At 40.9% G+C, this 21,732-nt stretch overlaps 1 protein-coding gene across 1 annotated transcript in view; it reads right to left on the minus strand.

Annotated features, from left to right (window-relative positions):
- Positions 1-7,029: 7,029 nt before the first annotated feature.
- LOC107668384 (partitioning defective 3 homolog B-like) overlaps positions 7,030-21,732 on the minus strand; it is a 319,469-nt gene continuing 304,766 nt past the window's right edge. The window contains exons 24-25 of the mRNA XM_016460232.1: positions 15,665-15,741; positions 7,030-8,156 (exon numbers count right to left, since the gene is read on the minus strand). Coding sequence (XP_016315718.1) covers positions 7,814-8,156; positions 15,665-15,741 — 420 coding nt within the window. The 3' untranslated portion in view covers positions 7,030-7,813. The remainder of the gene's footprint in view (positions 8,157-15,664; positions 15,742-21,732) is intronic.

A 21,732-nucleotide genomic window follows, 5' to 3' on the forward strand; every position in this document is an offset into this window, starting at 1 on the left:
AAACTGTGGTTAATGTTTAGAAAAAAACATGTCCCACAATTTTATCTCCCATTCGTTTTGAAAAAAAGGCAATAATTAAACTGGAAATTCAGGAAAGATTAATATTCTTAACACAAACATATTTGATTTTCTCCATGCTTTATAAAACAAAGAAATTTGACATTATCACTGACCTGACTACCTGTCGACAGACCAAAACTCATATATATATTACAAAAATATAGAGAAATAAAAGGTTTCACAGATGACTGTCAGCACAGCGAGATATTTGTAAATAATTTTTTTCTGTAAATACATTTTTCTGTCATAACCATGTTATCCCTATCAGACAAATTGTAAAGAATAATTTTTAGATAACATCCCTCATATTAAATATGTCCGGTTATCAGTTAGCAACACCAGAATCCAAAATAGCTCCTGCATATAATATATGTATGATATTCAAAATACGATTATTTTGTCAACGTCATATGCCGTTGACACCATAACATTTTCTATCTGACTGTGGTGACAATTCAAAAGATGGGACTGAAAATCAGCCTGAGAGCATGTTGTAGTCTCATTTCATTCTTTTATTGAAGTAAATACTAGATTTATAAATATGTGACATTATTTTGTCACGGGAACAGGCACCATAAACAAACAAACACCTATCCTGTGACAAAATGGAAGAAGAGGGAGGTTTCACCCAAAAATTAGTGAATAACTCTGTACAAGACGAACTGATTCAAAATAATTCCTTATGCACATAATCTGTTATTTTGTCAGTTTTGTAGGCTGTTTTGTCACCATACTCAAGAATCAGTGTCTAGTCAATGTGACTCAAGCTTTTGAAAGCGTCTGTATTTACTGAAATCTCACAAAAGACAAATGCAAGGTTTTAAACACCAGTAAGTACAGTACAAAAGCACCGCTGGAGACACTGAACATTCAGCTCAGAGCCGTGGAAAAGTTAAAATGAGTGTCTTTATGCTGCTGTTAAGCTTTAAAGCTCGAACAGAGGGACAAGAGGAAACAACTCCAGACTGTCTGTCACAACTGTCATAAATCAGATTCCCAGCATGCATTCACACATAGACAAAAAGAAGAAAACATTCATATGCTTGCTTCCAATTTAAACTATATTTCCACAGGCGCATTTTAACAGTTCTCCACAAAATTTCCCTTTTGCACTGTTCGAGAAGATAAAAATCTTCACACCAAAGAACTGCTTGGCTTGCAAATAAATCAACCAGCAACTTTCTGATATTGAATTACGAGAAGAGAGAGAGGCAGATTGTGAGAGGGAGGAGGAGAGACGAACAGAACGTAATAAAAACAAAGCTTTAGTCTAATAACGTCTCTAACATTACGCATAAGCCTAATCACCTGTCCTTTTTGCTTTATCAAATTTAATTAATATCAAATTAATGACTTGTTTTAAAGAAATGATCCGTAAGCCTCTGAATGTGTAGCACGAATGACAGCACAATAATTTGATCGCAGTGTGTCATTCAGCATATCTATGGGAGACACTTCTTCACCATCAAAACAAGCACCTCGGACCCTCTCTCCCTCTCTCTTTCTGTCAGCCGTGACAGTGCATGCAGTCACACAAAATGGAAATGTATAATTACTACGGCCTCAAATGCTAATTAAAACTTTGCCTAATAATAATTTTCAATAATTACACATCCCAAATGGATTCTGGGAGAGACGAACGTCTAGGTAATTATGGTGGCATACTTTCTGCCTCTGAGAGAAATGAGCCATCCACATACAAGAATAAAGAAAACTCCTAGTAAACCACATACAAGCCTCGAACGGATAAGTAGAAGGGAAAGATTTTTCTTTAAAAAAATATATGAAAAAAGACAATTAGTTGGCATGAAAACAAATTAATCAAAGAAAACAATATCATTAACTTGTAATTCAACTCTAGTAGAAAGCACACAAAAAGCTGATAGCAAAAATACGCTGTGACACAACACAATCAATCACAACGCACAGCCAATCAGAAGGGTTGTCTCTGTTCGTGCTATTTCTCACGCTTTCATCGCACTGCAGCTGAAAAGCATAGAACTCATACCTCGGATTTTCATGAACTCCGTGATGCTTCTCAGGAGTCAGGACAGCATGTTTTTTTAATGGGTTTTCTTGTGGAAATAGCCAGTTCTAAACTAGAAGAAATTGTTTCTTCTCATCCATTTTTGATGATTAATATGCAGGAGGAGTGTGCGCGTACAAAGCGAAGTAGCAGAAATGGACCATTTGATGAAGCATTTCCACCTTAATTAACATCGTAATTCAAACAAACGTTTTTTTCTTAAATAAGTTATTATTTTGTTTTAAAAAATGGTCAGTGTCTAAGTCAAATTTCAGTAATTTCCTCCAGGAGACCGAAGACTACGACATCTATTTGGAGAACACTGTCAATTTAAAACTCTCCAGTTACTTGCGTTACCTCGGCTCCCTGAGATAAGGGACCGAGCGTTGCATTAACATATTATGGGGAAACTCGTATTTACTCTGTTACTGAAGCCTGATTTGTTCACGTTTGTGTAGTTGCACAAACCAATGGCACTCAACGACAGCACAAATCTCACCAATAGAAATCCCACTGGACCAAGCCCAGGAGGAGGCCATTCCTCTGGTAGAGTGGGCCCTCACACCTATAGGGCACTGCAAGTCTGCTGAGGCATAAGCCAAGGCTATAGCATCCACTATCCAGCGAGGCCCTTTAGAGCGGCCTCCGAAGCATACAAAGAGCTGCTCTGAGTGTCTGAACAGGCCAGAGCTCTCAACATACACTGTAAGGGCCCGAACTGGGCAGAGTGGGTTGGGACCCTGTTCACCGTCTGCAACGGGGCGTGCCAGAAGGGTGATAACTTGAGCTCTGAATGTAGTGGAGAGCACTTTCGGCACATAGCCATGTCTTGGTTTGAGGACAACTCTACAGTCGTTAGGCCCAAACTCGAGGCAGGAAGCACTGACTGACAGTGCTTGCAAGTCACCTACTCGCTTGACCGACACTAAAACCAAAAGGAGGGCGGTCTTAAGTGACATGGGCCGCAGATTGGCCAACTGGAGCGGCTCAAATGAGACTGACCATTTAAGGGCATAAAGGCGTCTTGTAAAAAGGGCTCTAAAATGGTATTCGTCACACTCGTGGGGAGCTGCAAAGGTTCCTGTCGAGGGGCCAACCATGAAGGCTCCACAGCTCTGGCTGGGCGTGCCAAATCATGCCCTTCGCTTGCGAAAGAAGGTCCCTCCTCAATGATATTGGCCAAGGGGCTGCCGATAGCAGCTGGATCAACTTGGGCAACCACGTCTCATTCCTCCAGAGTGAGGCCACCAGGAGGACTGAGCATCTGACTTCCCTGACCCATCTGATGACCTGAGGGAGCAGGGCAATAGGAGGGAAGGCATACAGGCATGTGCTGGGACATTCGTGGGCCAGAGCATCTCGCTGTCTCGAGAAATAAATTGAGCAGTGAGAGTTGTCTTCTGAAGTGAAGAGGTCCACCTCTGCCCTCCCGAAGACAGACTAAATCATTTGAACTGTTTGAGGATATGTGACCTGAGACCGCCTTGGCGATTGATATAGGCTACCACCGTCATGTTGTCCGAGCAGACCAGGACGTGGTGCCCCTTTAATGCTGGAAGGAAGGTTTTTAGGGCCAGAAAAACCTCCATCATTTCGATGTAGTTGATGTGCAAGCGCTGCTCCAGGTTTGACGAGGAGCCAATCGTTGAGGTAGTTCAGAATGCGGATTCCCATCTGTCTCAATGGGGAAAGAGCTGGGTCTATGCACATCGTAAATGTGCATGAGGCCAGAGACAGTCCGAATGGCAGGACTGTGTATTGACAGGCCACTCCCTCGAATGCGAATCTCAAGAATGGTCTGTGATGGGGGGCTATCTGGATGTGAAAGTAAGCATCTATCAGATCCACTGACAGAAACCAGTCTTCGGGACATATTTGCGTGAGGATCTGCTTCAAAGTTAATGTGGCCGTCACGGCATTTACTCTAACGCCGGCAAATGGGCTTCCAGCTCATCATGCCACATTAACATCTTGAACGGCCTTCTCATAAGTCCCTTCTCATAATGGGTCTGAGCCCGCCATCATTCTTGGGAATGAGGAAGTAGCGGCTGTAAAAGCCTGGCTCGCTGTTCGCTAGAGGAACCGTTTCCACAGCTCCTTTTGCAAGCAGTGTCTGTACTTCGGACTACAGAATAGTGAGCTTCATTGTCCCGTACCGAAGTTTGGATAATACCGCTGAAGCGAGGTGGCCTGTGAGTGAACTGAAGCGAGTAGTGTCATTCTATGATGTCTAGAACCCAGCTTGACACATCCACGACAGCTTTCCAAGCCTGTAGCCGGGTGGCAAGTGGTTCCAGCTTTACAAACGGCAGTTCACTGCACGGGGAAGGGGAACTGACATTATTGGTAATGAGGAGAGGAGAATTGCTCTTTTGAGTATGTGGGTCAGCTATCACAGCGGTAGTTTGCATGGGCGCGCGCAGAACTAGAAGGACGGGCCCAGCTTGAATAGAGCGACCGCAAGCTTTCTTCAGAGTTCCGGCCTCTGCGAGAACTGACCCTCACCTCTTCCTCTCGGCATGCAGATCAGGACAGCTTCTGAGGCTCAGGTTCCAGCGTCACTCTGGGGCGGGGACCTTGGCGCTTCGGGGACGGATAGCGCCATCGTATGAAGAGCTGAGCCAGCCTGGCCAGCCACTGCATAAGCCCTGTTTGCCAAAGCTGATGTAGTTCTGCAGGGCTTGGATAAATGTGCTGCATGGGCTTTCATCAACGACCGCTTCTTCCAGAGGGGGGAGATTGCTATAGCCTCTTTCTTCAGCACCGTCAACTGTGGTGAGAGAGGCGGAAGTAGAGGGATTAACAAGGGCCGAGTATGGGGCGCGCCACGTCCTGGTGAGCTCTTCATGAACTGCCGGCAGGAATGGAGCAGACCGATAGCGGGAGGATCGCTGACAGCGTCCCTTCAGGTACCACTTGTCGAGAAGGCCATCGGTGGGCTCTTCATGGAAGAAGGCGAACTTCGAGCAGAGAAGGGCGAGACTCATGCTCTCGCAATGAGAGCACGCTGTCTCAGTGAGTGTAGCCTCTGTGTGGGCGCTGCCCAGACAGGCGACGCACTCACTGTGCCCATCTACATCGTGTAGGGCCCTGCACGAGCCACACTTGCGGTGCGACATTTGAACCAACGTCGCTGGAAATTTGCTCTGAAACTACGCCGGCGAGCAGCAGACTGAGTAGAGCTTCTTCTTCTTCTCTTGGTTTCTTGATCGCAGAGTCAGCAAAGAGATGATCTCGTCACTGAAGGAGAAAAATTCTGATGAAATTGCACTCTGAGCTGACTTAAATAGCGGTCGGGTCCTCCCCTTCTGGTGGGCTAGAGCGCCATTGGTTTGTGAAGCTACACAAACGTGAACAAATTAGGCTTCAGTAGTAAACGGAGTTTCCCCATAGCGTGTTAACGCAAAGGAAGAGACTGTTCAATAGGGAACAAACTTGTATTATTTATAAGGAAATTTGTCTGAGATTTTCTTCTTCTTTTTTATATTTTCATTTTTATTATTTAATGTAATTTATAACACTATACTTCTATCACCCTGGGAGCAAAACAAACTAGTCAACACTGCTGCAAAGGAGATTCTATTTCAGCTGCAGAGCGATGCCTTTCTCCCTGTAATCTTGCAGTTTTTTCCTCTTTTGGAAAGTAATGAAAACAGAATATTGGATTTTCTTTCTTTTGCTTTTTCTTTAATAATCCAAGCTAAATTTTTGTTGTATTAAAACAAGCAGCGTAGACATTGTGACAACTCTTATTGTGTTCCACAGGAGTCTTATGAATCTTATGAGTTTGAATGACATGAGGATTAATAGACAATGACAGAATGTTTATTTCATTTTATGACAAATTTCTACTACATCGTTTTAGACTTTTTTTTTTTAAACCAACAACCTATAAGGGAGACAAAAAAAATTCAGTTTTCTTTATACATTTGGCTCTCTGAAGGTGTAAGTGCCCATAACCAACGGTGAGATTTTTAAAGTGAAGGTGTCCCATTTGTAATTGAAATACTTTTGCCTATCCATTTTAATGAGTGAGGTCATATATAATCTATTATTTTATTATTATGTTACTACGAGATTATATACAACACAACTCACCTGTTTGTTAATTTCCCTGAAAAGTGAAAATACTGTGGCACTTTGGTTGTTTTAGTGGCCTGAGTGGTCAATTTATTGCTCAGCCAATGGTGTGAATTTGAGGTGAAGTGATATGTTTGCTGAACAATGGCAGAAAGGGGGTGTGTTTGTAGAAAACAGCTTGAAAACAGTCAGAATTTTGTAAAGTCATTTGGCGCCGCTAGTGGTCTGAAATGACACACTTTTTGACAAATGCCTTTACATACACTAATATCTCTTTCTCTCCCAGCATTCCTCTTCTGAACAGTGCTCTAATTAATCCTGAACAGATAATGCAGTGTGCGGCCTTTGTAATTATCACATGAAACTCTTCATTCTCCAATAGCCCAAATTTAATCTCAAATTTAAAAATTGGACCATAATCACAGATGCAGATCACCCCTTCATGTTAATTGATAATTACTGCAGTGTTAATTTGCAGCCATCTATTATCACACATGCAGGTAGAGTTTTTATCAGAGGACTGTTCGTCTAGTGCAGTGATTCTCCTCCACGGAAACACAGCTAAAGGGATGTTTCAAAGTTTTAAAAGTGACAAATAGTGACTAATTGTTTCAAATGCATATTTATTGAAAATGTGTTATATAAAAGACAACATTTTGTACATAGTATTAATGTATGCAGTGATACTAGGTGCACAGATACTTCTGTTTTGTAAAAATCTACATATGTGTTTTCACATGATTATCACATACTACAATCAATAATACTTTTATTTATCATGTTACCTTAACTCTGAATGCAAAGAAGAGTCTTTTGTACCAAAATACATGTGAAATCATTAAACATGAAAGAAATATTATCAAAAAAGTAAAAAATCTTAAAACAAATGAGAGGCAGTTCATTCATAGGTTTGGATTCAGTTGGGAATGCTGTAAGCCCAGGAAGACGAGCGGTTCTCATCCTTCCTTCCTCTGTGTCAGAGATTCTTTGAACTCTCCTTTCCTCTACCAGAAAACAACCTATTTTTCTTCATCTTCCTCTGTTTATATGACTTCACATACAGGACAGTTGTACTGTGGTATTTTTACAAAATATTCAAGTCTACGATTTTCAGTACAAAATTGTTGTACTTTTTTGTTATACATGACCAAATCTGCTTAAAAAGAAATATTTTAAGATGTTTGCAGAATGACACAATGTTGATTTGAATCTCGTATTAATATTCTTCCATTATAGAAAAGTTAAATTCAAAGAGTATATGGAGTGCTCTAAAATATTTCACATAAGCATAAGCAGACACACATTAGTACACCCATACCAGAGTTTCAAATGATCACTGTAAAGATAGTACAATAATGTGCTAATAAAAGTGGTGCTGGAATGTGTTTATATCTGGATCTGAGGGCCAACATTAATCTTACAGACACACAAACATATGGAGGGACCGTCTGAGTGGGACTGAGTTACATATGGATCATTGTCCCTGCAAACGCTGTACCAGGACTCTAAGATGTAGCTTTGGCTATCAAGATCGGATAGTATAGAGCAAATTGTTAGTAAAAACATGTAAACACCTGTCCATAACTGTAGGCACACTGGTGCTTGCTCTAGAAACATTGTACACAGGGTGAAAAACAAATGTTGAGGTTAAACAGCCGCTGTCATCGGACTCTTCTGTCTTGGGTCTGAGTGTCGCGCCTCTCCATACGCGTAACGCTCTGGGCTGTTGCCACGGTTCATGGTGTCAAAGCGAGGGCCTCGGAGGGGTATGGTGGGAGAAGGGGGCACGTCCTGTCGAAGCGGGCCTCTCTGCTGTGGAGGAGGGTGATGGAACCCTGAGTCGTTCTGCCGGGGGTCCACAAGGCGAGGATAGTTGTCTCTGGGAGGGTAGCTGGGGTGGTAGCCGGACTGTGGATTTGGGTAGGGTGTTGGGTCCCTGTGTCCAGCCCACGGCTGCATGGGATACTCATTAGGTTCGACTGGTGCTCTTCTGCAAGACATGAAAGATAAAGGAAAGTTAGGATTTGAAAAGAGATGGTCTGAAAGGAGATGGTCAAAGAGTTAAGCATGACTTTACCATGATCAAGTATAATTTTATCTGGAGAAAAAAAATAGATTTATCAAACTGATCTGTTTCAAAACCAAGAGAGCTGCTCAAATAGACAACAGTTGAGACATATTTAGTGTCTTCAGTGTCACATCAGAAATTCTTCAGAAATCATTGTAAAATGCTGATTTGCTGCTCAAGAAATATTTCTTATTATTATCAATACTGAAAACAGTTACTTAATATTGCTTAATTAAAATATTGAAACAGTGAAATTGTTTTCCCCAGGATTCTTTGATGAAGAAAAGAAGAAAAAAAAGAATGAAAAACAAAGCATTTATTTGAAACAGTAATCTTACTGTCATTTTTTTATCAACTCAATTCATCCTTGCTGAATAAAACTATTAATTTATTTAAAAAATGTTTTTATACTTTATATATACAGTAATATATAATAATCAAACATTATTATTATTATTATTATGTAAATATATAATAATGTTCTTGTGATTATTAAAGAGCTGTTAGCTTAGCAGCATGCTAATGTCTCACTCTAATGGAATCAAATCTGTGTGCTCATATGAAGATCACTATTTGTGTTAAGGAGTCATTGTTCCCCAAGTTGCTACATATGAAGAGTGCTTCAAATTGGAAAAATGTTTTACTTGGGGGTCTCTTTCGGTTGAGATGCTACCTTAGAAACTAGCTACCTTTGTGTACAGTAGACCAAGAGTCAGTTCACTAGAGAAGCGTAAGGAATTGGATCTGTAGGTTGTACACTAAAATGCTGTAGGGATCAGGAGCCTGAGGACCAACAGATAACAGAATACAGTAAACCCCTAATCCGACCGGTGGCATTTTGTGGAGAGTAAGAGGAAGGGAGGGAGGGCGAGCGTGAGTCCTGGTATCATGATCCTGTGTTACATGTGCTGAGGCAAGCGTGACATACCAAGGACCTGCAACATAAACATTTTAACACGTCTCAAGCACATACAAATCTGGGACAGGGACTGACATGCGGTCAGGGTCCCTGGAGACGGTAGACAGTTGGCCATCTCTGGTTTCCTCACGCTGGCTGATTAGGGTATAATATCCACTGTAAGGTGAGACACCGCACGCTAATTCGGCATGGATCACCTTTCATAGCACTATTTGCATTTTTCCGGATCCTGCACTGCTGTGCTCTAAATGCAGAGTTCCAGAGGCTTTAGCCAGCAGTTATATTACACCTCAGCTGAAAGACTACCAGAAAGAGGCTAATGAGAACGAGAGCGAAGACAAAACCAGACAGAGTGCAGTACGATCATTTGCTTTCGCCAGACTGCCGAATCAGCTGTCTTTCTTCCCCTCATTCCCATTCCGGTCATAGCTCAGGCAAGTATCAATGACAGCCTCGGCATGCCACATGTCTTAAGGAGCCTGGATCGTTGTGTTTGACTTTCCAGACCATCTCCATTAACTTATTTACGTGTACGACGTGTCTGCAAACAAGCTTCCCGTCTGATGGCAGTATCAGCTGCTTTAATGCAAGATGGTCTGTGTATGTGTTTCACACGTATCGCGTTACTCCCGCTGAATGTGGAAAACATCAGTCTGAAGGCCCACGATGGAAAGCACACTCTTTCACTGTGGTCTCATTCCTCTTAAGGGAGGGTTTCCTGAAGACCTGGAGGGCAAGAAAACAAGCATTCCAAAAATCATCAGTATCTTCTTAATCTCTCCAAAGCTGTGACCACCCATCCAGCGGGACAACCGGGCATCTGGACGCACACACTCCCTCCTGACCATCTCAGTCAGTCATTCGATAAATCATTGGCTATGACGTCACAGCCTCAACAGTCCCAGATAAGCAGTGTGTTGTACAGTGTGTGCGTTTGCAAAGTGAAGGCCAAAATCATCATTACTGTTGGGAGTTTATCAGCTTTGCGGTGGCTGCCTGCACCTGGTTCTGCTAGCTTATTCAAGACCTCACCACAAGCCCAGAACATGAACAATTAATCTTTCCTGTTCTCAAACCAATAGTCCTCCAACATGCTAATACAAAACACAAAGTGCTTTCACTTCTTTTCTTGATGTTGAGTCCTACAGTTTCGTCTAAAGGGATGGTAGAAAACAGGAGGGTGAAGAATGTTCCACTGTGAAAACAGTCAACAGGAAACCAGAGGAAGCAACAGGATTGGTACTTTCCATGAACAGGGTACAAAATAAGGCCCAAAAGACTCAAACATTTTTTTTTTGGTCAATGAAAGTAGGTGCCTTCAGAAAATATTGGTTGTTAAATTTTATAGGAGCTGCTTTATTTTTTCTTCCTTTTCTATAGGTTCTGCCATTTTTTAAAACCTTAGCATTTTAAGCATTAATAATTAATTAAAAATCAGGATTTGTGTTTTTAATTTATTATTATTATTTATAGAAATGAACATTAAACAACTACAATAAGATAAAAAATAACTAAGATGTGTTCAAAATGTAGGACATTTCTGGTAAAATTAAAATTAGTTCTGTAGAATTTATTTTAGATTTTTATTTTTATTTTAAAAGGATTTCTAGTATTTAATTTTAGATAAACATTAGGTAAACAACAAAATAAAATAAAATGAAATAATAAAACAGTTGTGTTTAAAATGTGTGACATTTCTGGGAAAATTAGTTAATATTATGTTAAGATATATAGATATTTTAATATATATATAATTGAAATATATATATATATATATATTAGGACCACTTTGATTTTACTTGACCACTTTAACAGTCAAGATGGTGCAGTGGTACAGGCCAAAATATATATTTTTTAAAGACATTTTATTTGTTTGAAACTAGGACAACAAAGTGTACTGCATTCCTGTATGTGTCAACTGTGTTCTACTGATCCCCTCTTATCACTTTCGACCCCTCATGCCCTCCTTAAAAAAAAAAAAGAAAAAAAAAAAGAGCTGGGAAAGCTGGGAAACCAGGAAGTGGCAGAATGATATTTAGAACAGGCATGCAGTTTGAGGATCAGTGATCAAGATAAGAACTTTAGAAACATTAGGCCCATTCTTGTCTAAGTATCTCATGGCAGTGAATTTCGTATTCAGTCCGTGAAATCCTGATTTTTATCTAAATGTGCTATAGTGGTATGTGGCCCACTGGGACACATTTCCCTCCTGGTTTAAAGACTCTGTGCAACTGCCTTTGGGGCTTGGTTGGGAATTACAAGACATTCCTGATGTACAGTTATTTAAATGGTTTTGTGGGCTCAACAGCTGGGAGCAGCTGTTTGAGCACCCGTGGACCTCAGTCAGAGTAGATGGCATATTTAATCACTTGAATGAAATGAGGCTGTGAGGGATAGAAGAACAGGCTTTTAAATGGGATGCACTGTGTTGCGCAGACTGATCAGCTGACAGATAAAATAAACAATTAATTCAATAATAACCATTTATTCCAAATCCAGTGGAAAAAAACAAACAAAACAAAACGCAAAATGTGTTAAAAATATGCCATCCACCCTGACTAAGCTCCACAGAAAAAAAAGACAAGCCATTAGACAAGCTACCATATACAGTACCTACAAACATTTTGAGCTTTACAAAGTCATTCAGAATGATTACGGTATAAATGATTATGCAATGATTCCCTTTTGATAGCCACATGGATAAACAGTGCAGACTAAATTAGTCCCCTGACAAACTCCAGCAACGCAAATAGCTAAAAAACGAAATGATCCTCTTTCACCGAATGAACAATGAAAGGTATATTAAAAATCTGCCTCCAGTTCTCCATCATGCAGTGAGCAGATGCAGACAAAATTACATTCTGGGCTGTTTTACCATTACTTTCAAACCGTGATGACAGCCATAAGCCAGCATGTTATACACGGAGACATCTTCACTTTCTCAGGCTCTTCATATCAGCCATATTCCAAAGCGAGTAAGAGACTGCTGTCTTCATTTGGGCTTCCTAACCAGGTTAAGCACTTATGAAACTCAAGGTAACAAAGTTTCCCTCTTAAAATGAGATTTCATTACCAACTCGATGACTCTTTAATGACAGAGAAACCAAAACAAAAGAGCAATATAGGTAAAGTGATAACTAATGAAAGATAAACGCTTCGGTCGTCCATCACCAAAGAGAGAAGAGGGAAAAAACAGAAGGTGCCAGCTGTTCGCTCCTCAAACTTTCATCCTGGAACATCAACTCCAGTGTCTGATTGGTGAATCTCGTTTTTGGTGTTGTCAATGAGGACTGTCATGTTCTGCTGTCTGTAAAGCTTTTCGCTTGAGGAGTTTGTAGCTGACAATCATTTTTTGACACATAAACATTCAAATTAGTCTCCTTGCTATCCTAGACAGGAGCTGCCCTGAAATAAGTGCCATGTTTTGGAGATTACATCAGAGATCCCATAGTGCACCTGGCTGAAAAAGTAACACCGTGGACCATCTGAAGGCCGGGCTGTTTATTCAGCTGCCCTCGGGAACCACGCACCTTACCCTCACACACACACACACGTACACAAACACACGGCCTACTGACCCCTGGCCGTCATATAACACCGGGTAGGATCCCACCGAGACGACAAATCCAGTCAGGATTATTTGGTTAGCATTCCAGCCTTATATTGGGAGCAGAGAAACTGAAAAAAAAAAAACACTCAGCTCTCATAACAAACTTAGTTAACAAGATAGGTGTCTATCCATCAGAAACGTTATTGTATGACCTAAAATGTAATTATAGAAATTAGGAGTGGTATTAGACTTGAAACTCTGATTATTTTGCCACATCTAATTGAATTTCATCCTCAAATCGACTGCTTTAATATCGGCGGTAACTGAAGCTTCACATCGCAGATGGTTTTGACAAAAGGGAAGTGAAAATGAGCAACTGAACTTGCTCTTTCACAACACTCAGCCTTCAGAGTGTGAAGTGAATAGGCGTCCGTGTGTATGTGTGAGAACTGTATGAAAGGTATGTGATGGGTGCTACATGTCTTCAAAGATAAGTCAGGCGGTTAAGTGGTCTCATTCTCGTGAAGTCTGAAATAGATCCCTGGATTTTTTTTTTTGCGGATCCTGCATCTCAGGCTGAGAATGCCCAAGTACGAATAATACCTCCTTGAAATGGTGCCAAATGCCCAGCTATTCCAAAACCTTGAAGCAAATTCTGAGCATTGAATGAGTAATGATTGACCACATTTGCAGCAGCAAGTGAAACCATCAAAAAAAATTCTGCTTGCTTCATTTAATCATTAGCCTAATATTCTCCATCTGCTACCTGCTTGGTGTGATAATGGATGCTGGGGTTGAATGGTGCTAAATGAGGTTTGCTCTGTAGAAGTCACGCTTGCGTGCTTGTCCTGCTATTGGACGGGAAATGGTCTGGGCAGAAGCTCGCCATTCGCAGCTTGTCGTACACCTATGAGCTCACCTGCGGGAGACTCAGAACAGCAATCAGCCATCATGTCTTTTTGACACCAGCGACAATTTACAAACCTGACGCGCCTCACAGGAGGGAGCAAATTTCACGAATTTCAGAAGGAGTGGAAAACGAAAACCAGAGAAGGAAAGAAAAAGGAAGAAAAAAAAATTAGAAATCGGGAGGACAGGGTGAGGAGGTCCAGCCTAGCGCAGATGGTGGGTGTTGGTTGCCAGGGCAACATTGAACAGGCAGAACAATGAAAATATGGCATTATTTTCAGAGCTCTCATCAAATGTAACCTTCTTCCCTCATCACGAGCTCTTTTCTGGCATTTGCGGTGTTGAAACTGACAGCTCGCTGGCTAATCTAAAAGATACGAGAACAATTTACTGACATTTGTACAAATTGCTTCAACAGAGTCTTTTAAGCTCTCCTAAGGTTCGACAACAGACGATTTTACACTCATTTAGACTGCAAAGACACATTAAGAGGTCTTCTTCTAACACAGAACGTTCTTGATGAGGCGGAATAAACAATGAGACCATTGTGACCAGTCTTAAGAAGTCTGGGAAGGCCCACTAGCAGAAAAGCCAAAGAGTGTGGGACTAGGGGGGTCTTTTGAGATATTTAATGGGGTGTTTCTTGGTTTCTTAAGAAAGGAATTGGTTAGTCTTAAAGTGAAGGATAGGATGAGGAAGAATGAGTGATTGTGATTGATTTGTGCACTAAAGAACAGTTCCAAAAATGTGCCTCTTGACCAGAGTTCATCGAAATGGGCCACCATCTGTGCATTCATCACCCAGTTATCACTAAAACGGTCTAATGAATGCCCTAACACAATGAATCACAACTTTGACTTGCCCAGTTAATCCAATAATCTGGAGGCAGGTGGCAAACGGCCCTTCTGATTGGCTAACCCCGAGTTGAGCACACTGGGTAATAAATTGGTGTATCAATGCACTAATGGTTATAATTAGACACACATGGAAGAGCTGCATGCATTCAAGACCAGGCCAACCTTCAGTCGACTGCATAACCAGTGACCTCAGCGTGGGCCCGACACAGATTTGAAACTCTTCCAGTTCGGAATGGTGTAATAATGAAAGCGAGAGTCTGCCACGGGCGTTTTTGGCCCACGTTTGGCCCCCTTTTTGCGTCAGCACAAAAAACACGTTGTACCCTAATTAATCTAGAGACTAACAGAGGTGAGGAGCGCTATTTAGAAGGGAAATGGCTTTGAAAGTAGAAAGTAGACTCCGGGGTGGTTGATGCTAAAATCTGTTGCGATAAGCCTTTTTGGGGGAGTGAAATCTTAGTTCAACCCTGTAATGATGCTGAAGGGAAAGTGATAAATACTTTATAAGTGTTTTAGTGCTTTATTTCAATTCAATGAGTGCTATGACAAAAGAATGCCTCGCCAACACTTTTAAAAGTTCATCACTTGCAAGTTTTAGATTTCTTAATGCGTCTCATTTGTTATCAGTTATCCGTTTATAGTCGTCTGCAATCATGTGATGACAGATCCACACTTACATGTGCCAAACTCATAAACCGTGACCCTCACACTAACACCAGAGCTGTTTACACAGACCGGAGAGAGCAAACAGGCTGTGGACTTTACGAGCCAACATTCACGCCTGTGCACTTGCCTGTTTGTTTGCGCTGGCCGTCGTGGTCGGTCAGGCTCAGCAAACACGGAAAGACGTGATTGAGAACCATAGAAACAACACAGGAGAAAAAGACAGACAGAAAGAGGCAGCCGTAATTTTAGGCGGCTTCAGAAATGCGCTCTGTGATCGGGTTACAGAGCTGCGACCGCATGGCCATCTCCCCCGAGAGGATCAGGTGAATTCCCAGGATAGGAGGGCCTCAGAAGGCAGACACTCCAGATTTAATTATACACTTTAAAGAGGATTATTCAGCTCTGCATGAGAGAGACAGATGACTACCTGCTCTCCCCCTCTCTTCCTTTCCGACTTCTCCTTTTCTAGCTCTCCATCTCTTCTTGTTTTGTCACGAAGAATGCGGGATTAATGAGTAGACGTTCTTACCTGGGCAGGGAGGCATACTGTCGCTCGACGTCCTCATAGCGGGGTGTCATTCTGGGGTCAGGGTTTCTCACTGGCATCTGGTAAAGGGCAAGAAGAGAGCAGAGTGAAAAAGAGCCGAGGTGGTTTACATGACACATCATACAATACTGGACAGCAATACAGCTATTGCGGTATACACATGATGTGTGGCACGTGTGTGGCAGTGTCAACAGGGCAGCATACACACAAAGCATGTTGTACATACGTGTGCATTTAAGGCTATTACATACAAAATCAAATATAGATTTTTTCAAAATCAAAAACAAAAGTAGCTGTAAATAATGCTCAAGGTATCACAACACTAGAGTCCATTTTAAATAACTGACCATCATTTAAAAATCCTACAATGAACAGTGCTCTACTGCTGATTGTCACTTATATTTTAACTTATGTAATTTATATTTTAAAACATTATAAATGTTTCCTTATGTGGCCTTTTGCTCACCAAAGCTGCATTTATTTGAATAGAAATACAGTATAAACTGCAATGTTGTGAAGTATTATTACAATTTAAAAAGACTGTATTCCATTTACAGTATATAACATATTTTATATTTAAATATATTATAATATATATTTTATATTTATTCCTGTGATGCAAAGCTGAATTTTCAGCATTATTACTCCAGTATTCAGTGTCACATCAGAAATCATTATAATAAGCTGATTTTCATATTATTATCAATGTTAAGACAGTTGGGCTCCTTAATATTTAGTGACAGTGACATGACATGTGACATGACATGTCATGTGGCCAAGTATGGTGACCCATACTTGGAATTAGTGCTCTGCATTTATCCCATCCAAAGTGCACACACACAGCAGTGAACACACACACACCGTGAACACACACCCGGAGCAGTGGGCAGCCATTTATGCTGCGGCGCCCGGGGAGCAGTTGGGGGTTCGGTGCCTTGCTCAAGGGCACCTCAGTCGTGGTATTGAAGGTGGGAGAGAGCGCCGTACATTCACTCCCCCCACCTACAATCCCTGCCGGTACGAGACTCGAACCCGCAGCCTTTGGGTTACGAGTCCGACTCTCTAACCAGTATGCCACGACTTCCCCCTTTAAGTAAGGCAATGCATTGTACACAGAGAATACCCAAATTAATGTAGAATAAACTATTGATAATTTAAATATTTAATATTATTTTTTTTATAATTATTCAATACTTTAAATAATATTTGTTTAACATAATGATATTTAGTATTAATTATAAAAACATTATAGTAGCTACAGACATTCAACATCACACAGATATCTATCAGTTACAGGTCACTATGGTGTCTGAAGAGTCACTAAACCCATAATTAGATCGATGTAATAGAATATAATGAAACACTATATTCTAATTTCAGTTGTGCCCCCCCATATTTAAAATAAAATTTTTGCCATGACCCCTAGACAATTTCTCAACTTGGCTCGAGGACACCTACTCCACCTAGGCAGACACCCCTATCGGTCTTGTCACATTACTGTAGAGTTCATTGTGAAACATGAATTAACGTGAGCGATTCATTCAATGCCACATTTTAGACCGGCACTGGCCCTATCACTCTCTCTTTCCACATTCATCACGGAGTCACCTTCCCCCTGAAATACCTGCTGTGCCATGTAATCAAGCCATGGAAGGTAGTGTGAGTTGCTCACAAAGGCTGCTTATTGGGGGATTTAGTACTGGGAGTCTTGGGGAGGGGTAAAAAGCCAGATCCCAGATTACATTTCCTAAAACAGGATGGAGTCTAGCAGTCCTCCAACCCTCCTGGACTAAGCCTGACTCAAGCCCAAAGAAGAGCCAGATTAACTGTGTGCATTACATTAGCAAGATGAGCAATCTCTTAAAAGACAGGCTAAACCTCCCCTCATTCAGCATGCAGATTTGAGAGCATCTCATGTTTCCTTCCTCTTTAAATAGGATTTTGGTCACACCGTGTGCAGTTACGCCTTTTAGAGCCCGTATAAAACATTCAAAAGCAGAGACTTCATTTTGGTGAGACTTCCCCCATTTGTCTTACAGCCTTCTTGTTCCTCTCCACCCGAAAAAGCAAAAAGATGACAGAGGATTGGGACTGTGCGAATTGTACCCTGACACATATAGGAAACTTAATAAATTATAAATACTGACATATAATCCATGAGGAAATTATTCCAGTAGATTTAGCAGGGCCTGACAGATGAAGGTTCGGGCCATTATGGAAAACTGGCTGCTTTTCCGAGGGCAATATGTGTGAAATTGTGTCATCTGTCTCAATGAGCTGATTTTAAATACACGGCTCGCCGTGCTACCACCTCTCTCTCCACCGTCCTCATAACGGCTGCCCTCCTGCCTGCATATTAGCCACATTTTTCCTCTCAGTCTCACAAAAAACCTGAAATGTCTTCGGGGCTTCAATATATATGATGAAAGGACGGGCACACATTACCTGGGAAAAAAAAGGCTAGTTGAGCGAGGGGTCAGAGAGGAAGTGCTTCTGAATGAAAGAGGAAATGTCCTCGGTTTCAATCAGACACATCTTCCTCGCTCTATCTTTGCCTCCCCTTCACAAGATGCAATGAACTCCATGAGTAACAGAAGTGGGCGTCTTTGAATGTTGATGATGGTGAAATTCAGAACGGTGAAGATAACCATCATATGCCTGGAGGGTTAAAGAGCAGAACTTATCTTCAAATGGAGCAGATATCACTATCTGACACAGCAAGACCTCAGTGTTCAAAACTCAATATTTGTTATAGAAAAATGTAAAGGATCCTTCCCCAACAGATAACGATATCTGTCTGGATCTGTCCCGCTGTAATGACGGCAGTGATTTGCTTCATTATTTGGCTGTGCCCTCGCATTCACACCATGTTGCTAACTGTTTCCACACTCTGCCCTCTCACCATCTGTGCTTTCAACTCTGACAGAAGCTGCCAATCCATGCTGACCGAAAACACGCCAATCAGGAGGAAATAGACAAACTGAGGACCATGAAACGAACACCCCGTATCCATGAAACTGATAACAGTGCATACGAGCATAAAACCACCTTTCCAGAGACCTAGCCTGTGGCTTGAAAGGAAACAAAGAGATCAATGATGACTTCCCTCATTTAAGGGCTGATCAGATATAGAAGTGGCGTGGCACAGCAGTTAAGGCTGGTAACCAGAAGGTTGCCGATTCGATTGAAGCAAGAAGTGAGTCATCACCACTGTGCCCGAAGAGGTCTACAATACCTGGAGTGAGATCTCCGTTAGCATTCCCATTCATCTCAATGACACTTGCTCGGCTGGAAGCATGTGATTTGAAATCTGCCATCTTTCCACAGAGGTATTTGAGCCAATCATCTAGGCAAATGTCTTGTGATTAATCAAGCAGTACAACACTGATTGGCTGAAGGTACTATGAGTTTGTGGATAGTCTCACAGGATGCTTTGAAATGCCCTCAAAAGAAAGGTAGCGCACACTGGTAAAACATTTGCTATAGAACAGAGAGCAACAGTCAGGTTCCGGAAGTAAAAATACCATTCATTTTCTCCATGTAGGGGTACTGACTTTTAACGATAACTTTTAAAACTTTAAAGACAGACCTGCTGTGAGGTACCAGGTTGTTAATCGATGACACATGCTTTTGTTAAAGCCATCAGTGCACATTTTTTCAACTTATTCTTAAATAATTCTGTTTGACAGCTGAATTTATAGTGAAAACTACATTATACATGATTATGAAATCACCACTGATCAGAAAATCACAGCACATAGTACTAACTACACAGTGTATGCACATTTTGCTATAAATGTGAAGTATATTGCTTTTATATACACAATCAACGACTTTAAATCACTATATTTCTTAGTATATTTATATTTCTCTGTAGTTTTTATTTTGATTATGTCATTCACAATGCTTCTTGGGATTGTAGATCTTTGCCATATTAAAGCAGTTGAGTACACAGACTTGTCCCTATGTCTTTTTGTCCAATTTTCAAATAAAAATTTGTAATGATGTGATTCACCTCATAGATGTTTGGTTTGGTTCATGGCTTAGAACTCTTCTCTAATGGAAACATACTTCTGGAACCAAGGCCATTAAAAAGTGGGCAGGCACTGTTGCAGTCTATAATTAAATATTAACAACATAGCAACTATTAGCATTAGCAATTGACACTTGCTTTTGGTAAAAAAAAAAAACAAAAAAAAAAATCATAACAATTGGCTAATTTTAAATGCTTCTCATTGGAAAAAAAAAGATAAGTACCTAACAACAGAAAAAAAAAGTTAATGAGAGCATTCTAACTAGCCAAACATTGACCACTTGATAGCACCCTTGAGTAAACCAGATAACCCCAGGATGCTCCTTGTAATAAGTTCATTATGAAAATCTAGGGTGAAATTACATCGGATTTACGCCGTAGTGGTGTGGAAATGTGTAATGTTTTGATTCTACTCAGAAAAGCCTAAAAGTATTCATGCAGAATTTTGTATGAGATACACGTCATGTTCTGCTGTGTGTAAATGACCTAGCGAGCTGCCTCAGCACCTACATAGGCAGCTACCTTTTAAGGCAGCATCCGAACTATCATGAAATCTCAAAAGTGACAGATTTGGAAAGCGGTACAAAGCCAACTCTCACATTTCACATTAGGCAGTACACACAGAAGACACAACTAACAGTTCACTTTGGCAAAGCTTAATGTTAGCATGTTGCTAACCTACTGCAATTGCACAGTATACACAAATATTAGGATAAATAATCCATTTTAGATTAGATAAGAGATATTTTTTACTGGTGCTTTGAATAAAAGTATATTAATTATCTACATTCTTCTTGACTTTGTCTGCCATTTTAGATTTTTACTGAACTAAACACTGTTGGTATACAACACCACAACAAAAAATCCAATACAAAAACCACCACAACAACAAACATGTTAAATACATTTTCATGTATCTGTGAAAACCCCTTTCTGACATCTGAATGTACAAGTAGGTGTGTATGACTAAGTTAATTGTGATCGTGTGTGTGTAGGCACAGAGGTCAGTGTTTGTGTGGGGGGTGTGTGTTTACTTGTTCAGGGGGCACCGCAGGTCTCTCTGGAGAGTGTGCATTCATCCCTCCGCTCTGAGATGCAGAGGGCTCATGCATATGTAAAATGCAGAGATGAAATCAGTCTGATTTTACAGTTCACTGCGGGCTAGGTAAACAAATGAATGCGAAGAGGGGAGAGGTGGAGGATGGTGCACTGAAAGGGCAGGGTGGGGTGTGCTGACTCACACCCTTAAACAGGCAGCACCCGGCCTCATTAGAGTCGCCTCACCTGCAGGCGCCACTACAGAAATCTCTTGATCTGACGATGCAAACTGTCACCCGCGACATTATCAAGAGTTTGCTCAAGCTGGCCAGACTCGCAGGGCTGAAAATGGCACTTGTTAAATGTTAATAACCCATAAATGAGTTTATTCATGAAGAAACCTTTAGCGAGACAGATTAATCTGTCCTTTTCACTCTCTCTAAGTGATGTTGAACAATATGCTGTTTGATCAACCTCCTTAGATGCTTAGTACATAAAGGTGTAATGGTACACAAACACGACGGTTCGGTACGTACCTCGGTTTTGATTTCACGGTTCGGTACAGCAGGGGAAAAAACTAAACATAATTTTTTATTTTTAATTAAACAGTGGTTTACTGAACAAATTGCTCTTTCTTTCTTTAAATAAATTCAGTTGTAATTCAAATTTTCTTAGAGATAAAAATCTCAGCTTATGCTCTAAACAACAGTGAGCCCTTTTACATTACAGTTAACAACAGAGCCCAAACTTAAATTTAATTGCTATTTATTTTTAAATATAACAAGCAACTCAACTGTTTTATTAATAAAAGTCGGAGGGCAGCGTTGACAACATGTTTCTGTGCTCCTGAATGTTTCTGTGTGTGCGCAGCGCGATCTCCGATTTGTGTGCAAGTGGTGTGTGTGTGTGTGTCAATGAAAGTGGCACATTAATATAGAACGGTGACTTTGAACTACCACAATATACATACATATACATA

This window comes from Sinocyclocheilus anshuiensis, unplaced genomic scaffold (genome assembly GCF_001515605.1).
Source record: "Sinocyclocheilus anshuiensis isolate Anshui unplaced genomic scaffold, SAMN03320099.WGS_v1.1 scaffold1237, whole genome shotgun sequence".
Taxonomy (NCBI): domain Eukaryota; kingdom Metazoa; phylum Chordata; class Actinopteri; order Cypriniformes; family Cyprinidae; genus Sinocyclocheilus; species Sinocyclocheilus anshuiensis.